The sequence below is a fragment of the Typopeltis vanoorti genome, chromosome 9, assembly GCF_054136105.1.
Source record: "Typopeltis vanoorti isolate ZY-2024b chromosome 9, IOZ_Tvanoo_1.0, whole genome shotgun sequence".
NCBI classification, from domain to species: Eukaryota; Metazoa; Arthropoda; class Arachnida; order Uropygi; family Thelyphonidae; genus Typopeltis; species Typopeltis vanoorti.
This window is the reverse complement of record NC_143557.1, coordinates 35,151,504-35,170,052: the sequence shown is the minus strand read 5'-3', so window position 1 is coordinate 35,170,052 and position 18,549 is coordinate 35,151,504. Positions and strand designations below refer to the sequence as shown.

Sequence of the window (18,549 nt, the reverse complement as noted above, 5' to 3'; positions counted from 1 at the left end):
GGTTATGCATTTTGGGGTGAAAAGATTAGCAGCAGTATACCACATTGGTGGAACTGTACTCCAAGAGATTGATGAGGCCAGGGACTTGGGAGTGTTGGTGGATAAGGAGATGAAGTTTAGGGGGCACACTGCAAAAGTAGCTAAATCAGCTCATCAACTCACTTGGTTGTTGAAAAATACCTTGACGAGCAGAGACAAGCAAGTTATTGTACCTCTGTACCGAGCCTTGATAAGACCTCATCTCGATTACTGTGCCCAGATTTGGTCACCTCAGTTCCTTCTTGATGGGGAGGAGGTGGAGAGGATCCAGAGGCGAGTGACTAAGATGATAACAGGTCTATGGAATGAACCATATGAGAACAGGTTGAAGATTTGTGGGTTGCAGAAACTAGTTGATAGGTGGAGGAGGGGAGATATGATTGAGACATTCAAATTGCTAAAGGGATTCTATAGGATTAATTCAGAGGATATTTTTGAGATCAGGACTGGTGGTGGGAGAACTAGGGGACACCTATGGAAGCTGGGCAAGAGTGTGGTTAGCAGGAGTGTTAGAGCTGGGTTCTTTACTTTTAGAGTGGTAAATGAGTGGAATAAGCTGCCAGAGTCTGTTGTGGGTGCTATGACGGTGAACGAGTTCAAGACAAGGTATGATAGATACTGTGAGAATGTAATCGCATAGTTGTGTGGACATGATGTTTATGGCCTCCCTCGATGAGTCTAAGGACTCCTGGAGTCGCCCGAAATAATAATAATAATAATAAAAAAAAAAAAAAGGTGGCTACGTTGTCTCCGATCGGAGAAAGGAAAGTGACTATGCAGTCTTGACTTGGGAAATTGTAAAAAAATGAGGAATATTCTGTCAAGAAGGGGTATAAGTGGAATTACAAGGAAGGTAATTATGACAAGCTCAGGAGGAAGCAAGCTGTGACATGGCACAAAATCCTGAAAGGGAAGGATGTTAATCATGCATGGGAGATAGTTAAGGGGCATCTAAAGGAAGTAACATTAAATTGTATACCTAAGATAAGGAGGGTTAATCAGGTAGGAGGTAGATGGATGAGTAATATCATTAAACATGAGCTGCAGAAGAATAAAGTGCAATGGAAGGTACATAAGGAGAAAGGTGAATCAGTACATGAACACTACAAGGCTCAGGCAAGAAAGGCAGTCAGCATGGTAAAGAAAGCAAAATGAAATTACAAGAAGAAAAACTAGCTGAGGCCAAAGGAATTCCCAAAGAGTTCTTGTAAGAGAAGAATGATTATGGAGGAATAATATAAACTGATGGTCACAAAGTAACAGAAGCAGATAAAATAGCTGAGTTATTGCGCAACCACTTCATGAGGGTATATCATATAAGTGAAATTAAATCTGTGACATATGTGACAGAAATTTATGTGGGAACAGAGGTGGAGGAATTGAAGGTTCTTGGGATACTGCAGAATCTCAATATGAATACAGCTGTGGGATTAGATGGGATATCAGCTCCTTTTTTGGAGGAATGCCTCTGACTAGGCTCTTTAAGTATCAGCTCTTGTAGAGGTCCAAAGGAGTGGAAATATTAGGAAAATTCTTCGCAGACAATTCATTGAGAGGAAAATTAATCATGGGAAAATTCATCATGAGAAAATATATCACAGGAAAATGAAATCCTACTGTCATGTCATTCCCATATATGAAAAAAAAAAAGAAATATTATATTATTTAATTATATTTAGCATTCTGAAATTTTTTTTTTTATTCTGTATAAAGTTATTAATATTCTTTCTTACTTAGATACTACAGGCTCTGTAGATAGAATATTAATTTTTACAAAACTGGGATAGGGTAGTCAGGGAGAAAAGACACCATATTTAAGAATATTTAGGGATAATAATTATTTCCAACTATTATAGTTAACTATTTACATATTCTGATTAACTATTCTAACTATTAACAGTTAGAATAGTTATAAGAATGAAATATTTAAGAATAGTTTAAGAAAGGACAGAATATTTAAGAATATTCTTCTAACTATTCACTACTTGTCTGTTCAGATAATTTTTATCTGAACTAATTCAGAAGGTGACGTGTTTCAGTTATTGAATACACATGTATTTTGAAAATCACTGCACTTTTTCTGCATAGTTTAAGATCATAAACTATCTTTAAATTATATTAAAGAAAACGATAATAAAATTACATAAATACTATCATCATTATAAGCTTACATAGATTTCAGCAAAGCTAAATTGCCATCTTCAGCTTCAATACCAGTCTTTACCTTTTCCTCCAGGTCGATTGGTAGAGCCTCTGCTAATAATGGCTCACGCAAAAAAGTTAAGCGAGTTTGAGTGTGGTTAATTGTTGGAAGAGAATCAATCGTTCGATGCTGTTGGCATACTCTCCCTCGATGAGTCTTTGGACTCCCTGGAGGTGTCACATAATAATAATAGTATCTTACGACACTAAGAAATGGTAAATTTTATATTTAATCTTCTTTACTGGGGGGGGGGGGATATATATATATATGTGAAAAAAATAGATTTAATGACTCCAAGACCGAGATAACATATAAAGATTTTAATGATAAATACTACTAGTTTCGGCATATAGCAGCCTTCTTCAGGTATTTATAAAGGAAAGGAATACTAATAAACATTGAATTATTTAAACAAACTGGAAATAACAGGTACAAATTGCCTCACATAATCGATACATAAAAACGTTGTATTTTTCAAGTTGTTCCAACTGGCGTGCCATTGTTTATTGCAATTGTGCGTGCAAGTTCACGTGAACGCCAATATTTTATAAATATTCGCGTTCCTTTATAAATACCTGAAGAAGGCTGCTATATGCCGAAACTAGTAGTATTTATCATTAAAATCTTTATATGTTATCTCGGTCTTGGAGTCATTAAATCTATTTTTTTCAAATGTATAACAACCGAGTAAAAGCTGATCGCCATATATATATATATATATATATATATATATATATATATATATATATATATATATATATATATATATATATATATATATATATTCATGCTCCCAAAGTGAAATACATAATTAATTACTTCTCTTGTGAACCATTCAAAAATAAACTGTAATCAGAAAAATCATGTTGTTAATAACAGACTAGGTAGCGTACCCTCTCCAACCAATGAGCTGTGGATTCAAAACTCGCAATGGGCATGGATGTTTGTAATTGTTTTTAGGTGACAGATGAATTTCGTCATTTGAAAATAACATTGGAAGAAAAGTAAAGATTAGTATTGCAACAGCAGATGGCAATTTAAATTATGCTGATTTACATCATTATGATAGCATTTACGTAATTTTATTATCATTTTCTTTAATTATTTCTATGATCTTAAACTAGCTCTGTAAATGATAACAGCATAAAACTTTTCTTTCCTGAGTGGGTGGCTAAGTGCACAGAAAATAGTGAATGGTTTGCAGAATAAATACTCTTAAATGTGGTGTCCTTTCTCCCTAAGCCACCCTATTCCAGTTTTGTCAATATTAATATTCCATCAAAAGAATCAGTAGTATATAAGTTAGAAAGATTATTTATAACTTTTTAAGATGACACAGAAATTAGAAAACTCACCGATCAATAAAATATTACTTTTACTGTATAAGAATAAAAACATTATGAAAATCTAATAAAATCAAAATAAATAATACATAAAAAAACTATATTTTGTGAAATTTATCTTGCACTGCATTTACTTTTCATATATGAGTATCAATGCAATATCATTTCAATTTTCTAGCGAATAACATTTTCAGCAAATTTTTTCTGCAATGAACATTTTTCGAGATGAATTTTCCCCACTGTGATGAACCAAATTTGTCCTCGAACCAAAATAATTCCCTTGCATAACAGAGGTTCTAAGACTGCAGTAGAAAATTATAGACCAATCAGTATCTCATCCTATTCCAGTTTTGTCAATATTAATATTCCATCAAAAGAATCTGTAGTATATAAGTTAGAAAGATTATTTATAACTTTTTAAGATGACACAGAAATTAGAAAACTTACTGATCAATAAAATATTACTTTTACTGTATAAGAATAAAAACATTATGAAAATCTAATAAAATCAAAATAAATAATACATAAAAAAACTATATTTTGTAAAATTTATCTTGCACTGCATTTACTTTTCATATATGAGTATCAATGCAATATCATTTCAATTTTCTAGCGAATAACATTTTCAGCAAATTTTTTCCGCAATGAACATTTCGCGAGATGAATTTTCCACACTGCGATGAACCAAATTTGTCCTTGAACCAAAATAATTCCCTTGCATAACTGAGGTTCTAAGACTGCAGTAGAAAATTATAGACCAATCAGTATCTCACGAGTGGTGGTAAAAGGACTGGAAAAATTGGTCAAAAAGAGAATTCAGGAGTGGCTGGATAAGTATATGATACTCTATGAAGAGCAACATGGCTTTGTGAAGGGTCAGTCATGCCTTAGTAATTTACTAACTTTTTTTTAAAATGGAGTGTCAGCTGAATTTTGTAGAGGCATTTGACTGAATACCAAATGGAACTTATACAAATTAAGCGGGGATGGATATGACACTGCTTATGTAGATAAGGGAGTAGCTGATGAATAGATAAACAGTGGTATGCAAAAGAGCAGAATAAGGGTGAAAGCTGGTGACTAGTGGTGTGCCACAAGGTTTAGAGAACATATTACTAAGTTAGAATATAATAAATTTATTTTACTCCTTTATCCAAGTGTAAGCAAACAATGTTTGCACCTGAAGTATCTTTAGGACTGAGACAACTAGTGATGAGATCTTGGTCCACCTTTACTACGAGTTGCCTCAGTCCTGAAGATACTACAGGCACAAACTTTGTTTGCTTACACTTGGATAAAGGATTAAACTAAATTTATTATAGTCTAACCAAGTGGAAAATAAACTTCCAACATCTTTCTCTAAATCCAGAGTCATTTACTAATAAGGTGGTACACCTTTTGGCAACTCATATAAGTAAATACGACTTCTCCATTGCTTATGCCTTAGTATAACCACTTCTGGGTCTGGCTCCTGCTGACGAGACCTCAATAAAGGTTGAAACCAGTCTGGGTAGTGGCCCTTCCCTTAATGCATAGCATTATACATGTCTGCAAGAAAATGTGCTTTGCATTATGGGAGATACTGAGACAAGGAGTGATGAGAGCTTCGTCCACCTTTACTACGAGTTGCCTCAAGTCCTGAAGATACTTCAGGCGCAAACTTTGTTTGCTTACACTTGGATAAAGGATTAAACTAAATTTATTATGGCAAATTAAATATGGAAACAGAGAACAGAATTAGTAAAACTGGTATGGTAGGAAATCAGCTTAATAAATTTATATGGAATAAGAAAGAAATTGGTCAAAATATTAAATTAGCTCTATACAAGATGGTTTTCAAACCAATTTTAACTTGTGGATCTGAGAGCTGGGTTAGAAATAAAACACTTGATCTCAGACTAGACACACAGATATGAGTTCTGAGAAAGAGGAGAGTAAACAGTGGCATCAATGACAGTATCATATTAAAAATGAGGATATTAGGAAAGAACTTGCCATCGTTAACATTCAGGAATGTCAGATGTTATGGTATGGTCACTTAAAACAAAACAGGAAAAGAAAGATTAGCAAAACAAGTGTTCTTTGCAGGTTGGCAAGAAAAAGACCCAGAGTAAGACCAAGATTGAGTTGGATTGATGCAGTAAAAAAAAAAGTGCCTTAGAAGATAAAAATATAAGGTCTGATAATGTCAAAGTCTTGACAGATAACAATTTGGACAAAAATAGTTGATCAGAAGTTAGTAATGGTGTAACTCTTTTATGTAGTACTAACTTAAATTTCCTGTGTCCCCTCTGAGGGTACACATCAGGAATTAGGTGATGATGATCGCAAAAGTGAACAAAATAATATACAGAATAACTTTGGCATCAAAGAACACAGTGATAAGTATGGACAATAAAATTGTCCTTTCTTACAATGTTTTGATATGATCATATTTGGACGGAGATCGGCAACATGACGAATGTTAATAGCAAGATCATGTTTAGCTGCTCTGAGTTGATTATGGACTAAAGACAAGCTGGTTTTCATCTAAATATTATGAGCTCCAGATGATTTAATAATTTCTTTTATCTTAGCAAAGTTTGGAATGATCTAATTGTCAGGTTGCTGATCTCCGAACTTTTATCTCTGCAAACTTAGACCAACAACTTTCCTACATAGTTCTTAATGTAGCTAAATGTTATCTGTAATGTTCATTTAATAAATAAAATAGACATCTAAACCGTACATTCAAAGTCCTTGTTGCTAGACAAATCAAGCCTTTCCATGTTCCAGATAAATGGGTTATCAACGTGTCTGGACGCCCTTTAACGGATAGTGAAACACATCCTTTCAAAAGGACATGAAAGTCCGTTCACTATATATGAAAGTTTGTTATTTAAAAACTGAAATATCTGTCAGTATATTAAATATACTTTTCTTGTGCTAATGTGTAGGTAATTCTTAATTTCATGTCAAAAGTTTCTCTCAAAAATAAAAAAAACATACCTTTTGGCTGGAAGTGTAATTTTAGACATGTAATGAAGACAAAAGTTGATAAACTTCTGTAGCTTCTCTTCACCCATAAATTTTAGAATGCTCTGGGGGGGGGGAAACAATATCAGTAAATAACAAATAAAGCTATGCATATCTTCAAGATTAATACACAATAAGAGAAGGATTAATTTCAAGATATGCATTTTTTACATTGCATCGAAGCATGCACTAGAGGAAACAATTCTATAGTGAAATGATGTGGTATAACTACAGATGTTTTTGTTCACTAGGTCTCATAGAACCAATACTATTTAAGCTCACAGCAGCCAGGGCTGGCGGAAGCGGGCCTGCAAGGCCTGTATTGCAGGTGGGTGCCACTACAAGGTGGGCACCGTTTCAAAGTGTTAGTATAAAGTTTCATTCTTTCTTTACATTTTTGTAAATGAATTAAGTAATAATAATTAGGTAATCACTATAATTGCTGCAAATTTACAGTTAGAAAAAGTTACAAATTTACAAAAAATTCTTGTAAATTCTTTCCACATGATTATGACAAAAATAAAAAAAAAATAAATAAATTGCCATTTGTTTGGGGACACCCATTTCAGCAGTGCAGGCAGGCGACGTCCAGCCTAGTGCCGGCCCTAACAGCAGCAACCAACTAAAATTCAAAATGTTCACTATAGAAAAGTGAACAGTTTTCTATAGTGAACATTAAACAGATACAGATACAGAAAACAGATTACCTTTAATCGTCATCATTTACATGGTCTTTTTCGAAGTAACTGCCATGAGACGCGATGCATTTGTCCCAACGTTGCGTCCACTTCTTAAACACACGTGAAAGTCCTTTTTTGAGAGTTCTTTCAAAACCGCCTCCGCAGCTTTTACACATGCTTTGTTGCTTTCGAAATGGCGGCCTCTTAGTGGTTTCTTGAGCTGAGGAAACAGCCAGAAATCGCACGGTGTGAGATCAGGACTGTATGGAGGGTGTGGTAGGATATCTATGTTGTTCTTCTGCAAAACGTCCATTACACAACCAGCAATATGTGGCCTTGCATTATCGTGGTGCAATAAAAAGCCATTCTTCAGCAATGGACGCTTCCTTTTGATGTGCTGTACCACTGTCCGTAAAATATCCGCATAGTATGAGTGGTTTACAGTATTCCCGGGTTCTACAGCGTGTTGGTAAACAATGCCTTCGTAGTCAAAAAACATTATGGTCATAACTTTACCAGCCGATTTTACAGTTTTTGCTTTCTTGGGGATAGGCAAAGACGGATGCTTCCATTCACTGCTTTGTTGTTTCACTGTAGGGTCATAGTGATACAACCAAGCTTCATCTGCTGTAATGATGCCTTTTAAGAAGTTGTTGCCTTCTTGTTCCAGCCTTTCTTTCCATTCTGTGCACACATCCACTCGATGCTGCATTTGCTCCAGTGTCAAGAGTTTGGGAATCCATCGGGTGCAAACACATTTCAGTCCCAAATGTTCAGCCATGATTGAGTGAACACTTCCCACAGAAATATTCAGGACAACACGCAGCTGGCGTACTGTAATTCTGCGATCCTCCTTGATGATAATTGCTGCTGTGTTGATCATTGTCTCTGTGATGGACGTTGAAGGTCTTCCACATTTTGCCTTCCTTCCTTAAAAGTTTTATGCCAGCGAAAAACACTTGCCCTCAACATTGCTTCATTGTGGAAAGTTTTGCATATCATCTTAAAAGTGTCCAATGCCTATTTTTGCAAACGCACACAAAATTTAATTGCATAACGCTGTTCCAAGGACGCTTCTATTTCAACGACTGGTCGGAGTTCGTTGAAACAAGCTTGCGCTTAGTCATGTGACACTCTGGCACATAAGCTCGTATACACCATCTATCAACCTCTTTTGTTAATATAGACAGCAACATTTCTTTATTCCACAGCAATTAATATTGTGATGAGTGGTTTCACGACAGTAAAATTAGTCTTATTACTTATTGAACAGCCCTCGTATATTACAGTGAATATCTTTTTAGCAAGATATTGTATGTATAGAGATTTTGTCAGGACTCTTCAGTAGTCTGAAGAGTGCTGGAAAAATAGTCTTGATGCTAACCACATCCGCTTTCCAAGATGCTACTTGGAAAGAACTCAACGGACACGACAGCATGAGAAACAACCAGCCATGGTGCCCACCTTTTGCCGCAACAACTGCAGCAATCCTATGGGACATTCTTTCCACAAGCATACGACAGCGATCAGTGGGAGTTTTGGACCATTCTTCCTGGAAAATGAGTTCCTGGACTGTTGTGGGATGGATATCCTTTGACCTTGCCCAACACTCCAGTTCATCCTGCAGATGTTCAGTAGGGTTGAGATCAGGGCTCTGTGGAGGCCAGCGAAGTGTGGTGAAGTTCATGTGCACAAACCACGCAGTTACAGCAGCAGTCTTATGACATGGTGCATTGTCTTGTGGAAAGAGACAATGATCAGTTCCATAGAAATGCCACAAAGCAGGAAGCATTCACTAGAATGTTCAGATACCTCTCAGAGTTCAATGTTTGTGGTACCACCACCATCACTACAACCAAAGCCGAAGGCCAACACCATCCCACCACCACTTAATTTTAGTTGAGGTTATGCACTCCGGTAAGAAATGTTCACCGGGATCTGCCACACCCATCCCCATCCATCTACTTGGTAGAGGGTGTAGCATGATTTGTCACTTCATAACACAGCATTCCGAGCTTCCACATTCCACTGTACATGCTCTTTGCAACACTGAAGATGATGTTGCATATCACAATCCTACTGTAAAATTCGATGCAGTAGAAATTTTCCTTTTTCTTGCATCAACTTTTACAAAGGTCGCAACTCTAACTTTGTATTAACGTTGTAAATAAGCCCATATATTTAACCCCTAGGAATTAACATGCAAGATTGTACAAAACAGAAAATGTCTAAATTGTAAGGTTCAAGGGTAATGCCTTAGAAATCGGCATAGTATTGATGTCAGGAACTGTATATAATGTAAGTGAATTTTAATGTGCTCAGAGTCAGCCTGATATCATCTTCAAGGTCAATGGTAAAAGGGCGGTATAGTTCTGCAGTAGTTCCGCTATTTGAAAATAGGATTAAGTGTGTATATTCGGTGAGAACTAAAAGTGAGCTTTAACGTGAAGGTCAAGACGGTTTGCACTGGAATGTTCGGGGGCCTCGACCCTTTGTCTAGAGACCCAAAAAAATTGTATAAAGGTCATTTAGGAATGAAAAAAGGAAGGGAGGAAGAGAAGAGAGAACTTCATAAGGAGTCGATTCGCTGTGTTCGTCGGTCCAGTTGAAGTCGCAAGGGACAGCCACGGGAGCTATGAAACTAACGAGGGAGAAGAGAAGCTGGACTAGCATGTATTGCCAATAGGACAATCTGCTAAGTGCCTCAATCGTTGGACCCCCTTTGGCCGATTCACAGACATCGGGGAAAATGTGCTCCAAGCCCTGCGAGTCATCCAAAGGTGACGATGGAATCCTTGAGTGGAAGCCAAAACCTGAAATGGATGAGAAGCCAAGGAACCTAAGAAGGAACTAGGAACAAATGCATAATAGAGTTAAAGAAGATATGTGAGTTAATTTTATTGTGTTTGCTTATGATATGTGAAACTGTCTGAGAAGGGCTGATAAGTTTCTTTAAGTGTTGATATAACTAGTCTAAGACTAGTTTATTTACAGTTACAAGTAACAGAGCATGATATTCCTTGAATTGTAAATGGGCTGATAGTTTTTTTTGAATGTTGATATAATATTGTTGCTTAACTCCATGCATTTTCTAAATGTTAAATTGCTGAAGTTTTAAGTTTAAAGTGGAGTTAAAAGAGAATCTTTCCCTATTGTATGATTTTGTATAATTACAGTTTAGTGTAAATAAATATGTTTGTTTTGTTTACAAAGTGTGCCGCCTGATCTTCACGCAATGCACTGTTTCGAAATAAACACGAACCCGTGAGTGAAGGAACTTAATGTTAGGAAGGGCTTTAAGGATAATTTCAGAGTGAACTCTACTGGAAGTATTATTATATCTTATACCACAAGGAGAGCACTGGTGGCACAGTCGATTAATCCACATAAATTTCCAGAGTTCTCCTGGTATAGCAAAAATACAAAAAGTAGAGTAAAGTTAATAAAGAATAAGAACTTAGAGTATTAAAGGATAAAGAGTTAAAAAGGCAGTAGAGATAAACTAATAAAAGTAGAGAATATAGTTAGAGAAAAGATTAATAATAGAAAATAAGGCATATAGAGAAATATCACAATGGCATAGCAAATAACAAAATAAGTGCAAGCTCACACACACACAATTAAGATTTACACTACCATGGAAACCCATGTTGTGAGCCTCAGTTCTAAATGTTTTTATGTTCATGTTCATGTTCCAGTCTATGCCCAGAATTCTGCATTCAACACGTTGACCAATGAATGGCAGTTTTTACATATTATCCTTCTTAGCACCCAAAGGTCACATTTAATGAGTGTGGTGGGTCGTCCACAGTGGGTAGCACTTGCACTGTACTCCCATCTCAGTATAATATCACTGACAGTTGGCCTGGGATGGCCCAATTTGTCAACAATTTGCCAAATGGATAGGCCTACAACATGTCATCCAATCCCAATGCCTCTTTCAAACTCTGTCAGTTCCCTTCTCATAGCCAGCCAGACACAGTTGCACTGACTTGAGAGCATCACAGTCCCTCAATTTATAGCAGTTAGAAACACAACTCATTATATGGCACGATGCACCTTGCCCATGGGGGGTGTCCATTAATTTCTTTCCAAGCAGTGTGTGTGTGTGTGTGTATTTAATTTAATCTGATCTACACTACATGATAGCAACATCCAATAATTGCAATGCCATGAGATGAGGTCACCACTCCTTACAGGAGAAGGTGGCTTTACTTAATATTTACACCAATAGGCTGCTGAAAAAAGAAAGCTCAGAATAAAGTGCCACTGTGAGCAGTACTGCAAAATTTATTACAGTATATTGTTAAAGTTCAAAACTAGAAACTTAAACACATGGTTATTCACTACTGAAGAGGACACTAGCATCATCCTTAGTAGTGGCTGTCATACACGTTGCTCAAATATGTCATTATTTTTTAGTAGATATTAGCGATATCATTATATATAATTGGTGGTATTTTGTTTATTTTTGACTGTGTTGTTAAGTGGTTATGTTTAGTGAACTATTATTAAATGATATACTTTCAGAAACATTTTTTGTTATGGCACCAATGTGCACAAGAAAAATGGCGACCAAGACATTCCCACAGTTTGACTGATATCAACATGTGGGAATTAGTACAATGTAGCGTGTGTTTAATATATTTGTTGCGGAGAGCGAATGGTTTGTGGTACGAGAATGAGAATGGAGAAAATATCTGTTGGAAATGTTTCATAAGTGAGTATAAGAAATGCGAGTTTTGTCTGGAGAGAGAGAATGAAGTAACTGATATTATGAATATAAGGCAGGATTACCAAAGCGTTGTGGAGAATGCAGTGAAAGCAATGAATGACAATGTACAAAATATGAATGAGTTTGAAGAAAGTGTGTGAAAGTAATAATGTGGATGATTAGATGTTAGAGCGGAAAGAAATTGCACGCTTATGCAGATTCCTTAACAGGATAAAATGTGAGCTTGAGCAACTGGTATGTAGTACAGAAGGACCTGAGAATGAAAGAAAGAGTGAATGGGAAGGCATAAAAGTGTAAGAAACTTTTAGGAGAAAAGTTTAGAAAAATAGAAGAAAAGAGATAGTATTGTATGGGGATTCGATGATAAGAGGTATACTTAATGAGAAGGTGATAAAAGCATGTTTTCCAGGTACAAAGATAAAAGATGTTAGTGAAGCTTTAAAACTCTGCCATGGGATCCTTAGGGGGGGGGGGGTCTCATGCCAGTCCCAAGCTTGGATAAAGGAGAAGGGTCGGTCAGATGAGTGTCGATGCTCTGACTGTAAAGAAAAACATGACTGTTATCTGATGCCTATACGATCAACAGCTGAAACATGCCAGCTCATACGTTGCCAGGATCAACAAGGCCTGTGATACCAATTGAGAGATCGGAGTTGGATCGAAAAGTGGGATACCGAAAGGAAACAGAAACTGAAACTAACAGAATTATTATCAGTAGGAACATGGAATGTGCAGACACTTTGGATGTCAGGAAAATTAAAATTACTTCATGAGGATATTAAGAGATATCAGTGTGATATACTAGGACTGGCGGCTATGCGATGGACATCATCAGTAGAGTTTATTTTTCACTTGGTCAGACTATAATAAATTCAGTTTAATCCTTTATCCAAGTGTGTGCAAACAAAGTTTGCACCTGAAAGTATCTTCAGGACTGGGGTAAAGTGGTACAACATCGGCAACTCCATGCGAAGGTGGAGCAAGCTACCAACACCCCTATCTCAGTATCTCCCATAATGCAAAACACATCTTCTTGCAGATATGTATAATATTATGCATTAAGAGAAAAGCCACTACCCAGACTAGTTTCGACCTTTATTGAGGTCTCTTCAGTGGGAGCCTGGCCCAAATGGAGTTACCAGGCAGAAGCATTAGCAAGGTCATCTCCTCCTATAGGAGCTGCTAAACGGTGTGCCACCATTTTATTAAATTACTCTGGATTTAGAGAAAGATGTTGAAAGTTTATTTTTCACTTGGTCAGACTATAATAAACAAACTCTGTTTGCACACACTTGGATAAAGGAATAAACTAAATTTATTATAGTCTGACCAAGTGAAAAATAAACTTTCAACATCTTTCTCTAAATCCAGAGTAATCTAATAAAAAGGTGGCACACCGTTTGGCAGCTCCTATAGGAGGAGATGACCTTGTTAATGCTTGTGCCTGGTATCTCCACTTGGGCTTGGCTCCCACTGAAGAGACCTCAATAAAGATCAAAACTAGTCTGGGTAGTGGCCCTTCCCTTAATGCATAACATTATACATATCCGCAAGGAGATGTGTTTTGCATTATGGGAGATACTGAGATAGGAGTGTTGGTAGCTTGCTCCACCTTTGCAAGGAGTTGCCCGGTGTTGTACCACTTTACCCCAGTACTGAAGATACTTTCAGGCGCAAACTTTGTTTGCACACACTGGGATAAAGGATTAAACTAAATTTATTATTATCATCAGGAGAGATAAATGAATGCAAAGTCATATTGTCAGGGCATTACACCAAGCACTAAGCAGGAGTTGGCTTCCTTCTTAACAAAAGAACTAGAGAGGCACTGTTAGGCTACAAACCAGTCATGAACGAATAATAGTAGCAAGATTTCAAGCAAAACCATTTAATATACCAATAGTCCAGATATATGCACCCACATCTGACAGCACAGATGAGGATATTGACTTATTTTACAAAGATCTGACAGAGAAAATAGAAACAATACCGAAGCAAGATGTACTAATTATTGAAGGAGATTGGAATGCAAAGTCGGAATAGATAATGATGGTTGGGAAAGAGTTATGGGAAAATATGGTTTCGGAGAAAGAAATGAACAAGGTGAAAAAATGTTAGAATTTGCTGTGGACCACGAGATGATGATCTGCAACACAAAATTCCAGCAAAAGGAGTGTAGAAAATGGACATGGCAATCAAATGATGGCAAAATCAAAACGTGATTGATATGATTACAATTAAAAGAAGATGGATAACATTAGTACAGCAGTGTCGAACTTTTCAAGGAGCATATATATAGCCTCAGATCATAGTTTACTAATTGCAAATATCAAGTTGAAATTAAAAAGAAAACATAAACCCCATCATCAGAAACAAAGAGATACAGCAAGAATAAGTGAAGCAGAAATAGGAAGAAGGTACAGAACAGTGTTAGAAGAGAAACTTAAAAGCATGGACAAAGAAAAAAATTTGAATCTAAGAGTGAAAAGAGTAATGAAGGCGATAGAAGATGCAGTTGAAGAAACAGTATCAGAAGAAGAGAAGATCAAGAAGAAATGGACAATGGATAAGAAACACTGAAGTTAGTACAGGAGAAAAGAATGTTGAAGATGGGAAGGGATACATCAAAACAAATAGAGGAGCAATATAGTAGAAAGTGTAATGAGGTGAAAAAAGCAATCAGAATGGATAAGATGAAATGGTTAGAAGCCTAATGCAATAATATAGAACAGTACTATGGAGAGCATAAAACAAGGGAGGTGTACAAAATGATTAGAACCATTAATAGAAGGTGGAAACCAAAATAGACCACAATTAAAGATGAAAAAGACAAAGTATGGATGAATAAAGATAAAATTGTACAGCGGTGGACAAGATACTGTAGTGAGTTACATGAAGAAAAACTAGATTTAGATAGCTTTGGGAAACTGACTGAAGAATTGAAGCCGAAATCACCACCAGGTAATGAACATGATACGGGCATTTTAAGAGGAGAGGTAGAAAAAGCAATAGGACGGCTAAAACACAACAAGAGTCCTGGTAACGATAACATCACTGGAGAAATGATTAAATATGGTGGTGAAAGAATGGTTACAGAAATGCACCAGCTATGCAGCATGGTATAGAAAAAAGGGAAAATGCCAGAGGAGTGGGTGAAATAGATATTAGTGACATTATACAAGAAAGGAAATAAGCTAGAATGTAAAAATTATAGAACAATTGCCTTGACAAGTCACCTTGGTAAAGTGATGATCATGATATTGACAGAAAGATTGAGAACACAATTGGAAGCATACCTTGCAGATGAACAAGCAGGATTTAGGAAAGAAAGAACAACAATTCAACAGATTTTGACAATGCAGTTAATAGTAGAGAAAGCTAGGAGAAAAAAACAATCATATATACATACTAGCTTTATTGATTTTCAGAAAGCATTTGACAGTATTGACTAGAAAGTGGGAATTGATAGAAAACTAATAGCTATATTAAAAGATGTTAATCAGAATGCAGTTGCAGCAGTTAGAATAGGTGATGATTTGGGAAAATGGTTTAGAACAAGCAGAGGTACCAGACAGGGGGACCCAATATCACCATGCATTTTCACTGCACATTTAGGAAGAGCAATTGATAAAACGAAGGAAGATGCAAAAGGAATATCAGTGCAATGAGAATTAACAATCTGATATTTCCAGATGACATTGTGATTATTGAAGAAGACGAAAGAGAACTACAAAAAACACTGCAACTGTTAAATGAGGAAGAGAAGAGATTTGGACTTATTATGAACTTGGAAAAAAAGAAGAGAATGGTATTTGGTGAGAAGAACATGAAACAAAAGATACAAGTGGATGGAATTGATATAGAAATTGTAGAACAATTCACATATTTGGGAAGTAAAATGACGTATGATTTAGACTGTAAAAAAGAAATAAAGATCAGGATTGCAAAGGGAAGAACAAATCTAAAGGCCATGGATAAAATCTGGAAAAGTAAAGTGATCAGCCTGCAAACATGCATCTTTAGCAGTGTACTGCATGGATCTGAAACATGGGTAATAAATAAGGAATCAAGAAAAAGAATTTTGGTATTCGAAAGAACTTGTTGCAGGAAAATTCTAAGAATAGGATGGGTACAGAAAATCACAAATGAAGAGCTCTATCGGAAGATTCAACCAAAAGAGAATCTAATGCAGAAGATTATAAAATGGATGCTGCAATTATTTGGACACATCTGCAGAATGAGTGAGGACCGGAAGATAAAGACTTTCGTGTTTGGTATTATGGATGGCGTAAACAGAAGAGGTAGACCATACAGAGAATGGATAGACAACATAAAGGACTGCTGTGGAATGAGACACCAACAGGTAGTGAGCCCATGGTTCGTGATGATGATGTTAATGAAGCTTTAAGTTTGAGGAAGAAAGAAGCAAGCAAATGAATTGTTTTGGCAGGCACAAATGATTTGAAAGGTTGAGAAATATGTAATGAGAGAAGATATAAAAGAGTTGTTAGAAGAAGTAAAGAAAGACGTGTAAGAAATTAAAAATTGAGTCTGCTGCCTCATTATGATAGGACAGAATTTTCTTTCTTAAGTAAAATTTGCAAAAGCTCTGTTTAGATCCTCAAGAGTGTAAGCAAGAGGAAATAAAACCATGTTTGGAAAAATTTACAACTCACAACACTAGTTTTAGTTCCAGGGTGCAAGGAAAGAAACAAACATTAAAATGCTTCAAAATATTAGGGAGTTATGTACCAAATTTGGGGTTCGTAGCTGTTCTGGTTTAGATAAATAAGCAGGCATTAAATCTGGATATCTCTAGGTCTGGGAGAAGAGAAGTTGAACCTTTACAATGCATTAAAGTATGATTAAAGTAGACTGCACCAAATTTGGAGATCCCATCTTGCTGCTTAAATAAATTCTTATATGTTGGCTTGATCCCAAGGTTCTGAGAGTAATGAAATAAATAACTTATGATGCTTTAACCTCCTAACTGTTCAAGAAGGTTATGTCCATCAAGTAAATTATAAATGTGCGATAGATTTAAATTAACATGGATAAGTGCAAGCCATCAATTATCTGTATTATGAAGTTTGATAATTGAGAACACTTATACAGATTAATACAAGTTCACTGCTGTGTCTCAGAGCCAGTGTTACTGAAAGACAAACAAAGTTCATTATAACATGTAAGTTAGCTATACTTTTAGCTAGCTGCATAAAGCACCTCGTTCTGCAAATGGAAAAATGATGGTACACTGCAGTTGTCAATTGGAAAATGCATAAGTTTGATTCTTCTCATTACAAGAGGAATCTTCATGTGAGCTTTTTCATTTGAAGATGAAATGTGTGGAAAGGCTTATGTGTTCGTCATACATGTTGATCAATTTTAAACAGTACGGATGACAACACAGACCGATAAGGCTAGGGACTTCAGGGTGTTGGTGGATAGGAAGATGAAGTTCAGGGGACACGTTGCTAAGGTGTCCAAGATTGCACATAGGATTACTTGGTTATTGAGGAAGATACTAACATCCAGAGATAAAGAGGTTATTATTCCCCTTTATAGAGGGTTGATACTTCCACATTTGGATTACTGTGCTCCGGTCTGGTCACCTGGATTCCGTGGAGATGAGGAGGTTGTGGAGAGGGTTAAGAGGAGAGTGATGACTAAGTTGGTGAGTGATGTAAAAAAATGCTCCCTACATTGATAGACTGAGAGCCTGTGGATTGCAGAGGTTAGTTGATAGGAGGAGGAGAAGAGGGGATATGATAGAAACATTGAAATTACTAAAAGGTTTTTATAAGATTGCTGCAGGGGAAATGTTTCAGCTGTGTGATAGTGATGGAAGAACAAGAGGTCATCCCTGGAAATTAAGGAAAAGTGTGGTTAACAAGGGTGTGAGAAAGAGGTTTTCGCCTGGAGGGTGGTGAATGAGTAGAATGCATTGCCTGACTCAGTTGCGAGTTCTTCGTCTGTAAATGAATTCAAGAAGAGATATGATAGATATTGTTTTGATAGTTTGGGTCTGCTGCGATGAGTCTATTGACTCCATGGAGATACCCGTAATAATAATAATAATAATAATAAATGGGATATTATATCAAGCAATACAAAGAAAGATGGTTTGAGGTAAAATCAGGTGTGCAACAAGGGTGTACATTATCTCCACTGTTATTCATTATCTATATGGATCACACCAAAACACTTGATCAACTTGGTGATGTTAATTCCAGCTCTTTACTTTATGCAGATGATGTTATACTTCTGAATAAATCCATTACAAGCCAGCAAGGTTCCCTGACTAAATTGAATAACCATTGTAATAAATGAAATTACAATGGGTATTAAACTGTGTGAAAATCAGCAATAAAAAAGACAAAGACAATGAAAAGAGTAGAAAAATTAAAAATATCAACTGTATCCTGAATGGTGAACCTATAGAATAAGTAAAACATTTCAGCTATTTAGGCCACACTTTATTGTGAAGATGCTAAATTGAATAATGAAATAGATAACAGAATTAGTAAAGCTGGT

General features: G+C 36.2%; 1 protein-coding gene across 1 annotated transcript in view; it reads right to left on the bottom strand.

The window, feature by feature from the left end:
• The window catches only part of Pmm2 (phosphomannomutase), a 246,831-nt gene that overhangs the window by 132,228 nt on the left and 96,054 nt on the right, over positions 1–18,549 (bottom strand). The window contains exon 4 of the mRNA XM_090397842.1: positions 6,574–6,665. Within this exon, the coding sequence (XP_090253968.1) occupies positions 6,574–6,665 (92 nt within the window). The remainder of the gene's footprint in view (positions 1–6,573; positions 6,666–18,549) is intronic.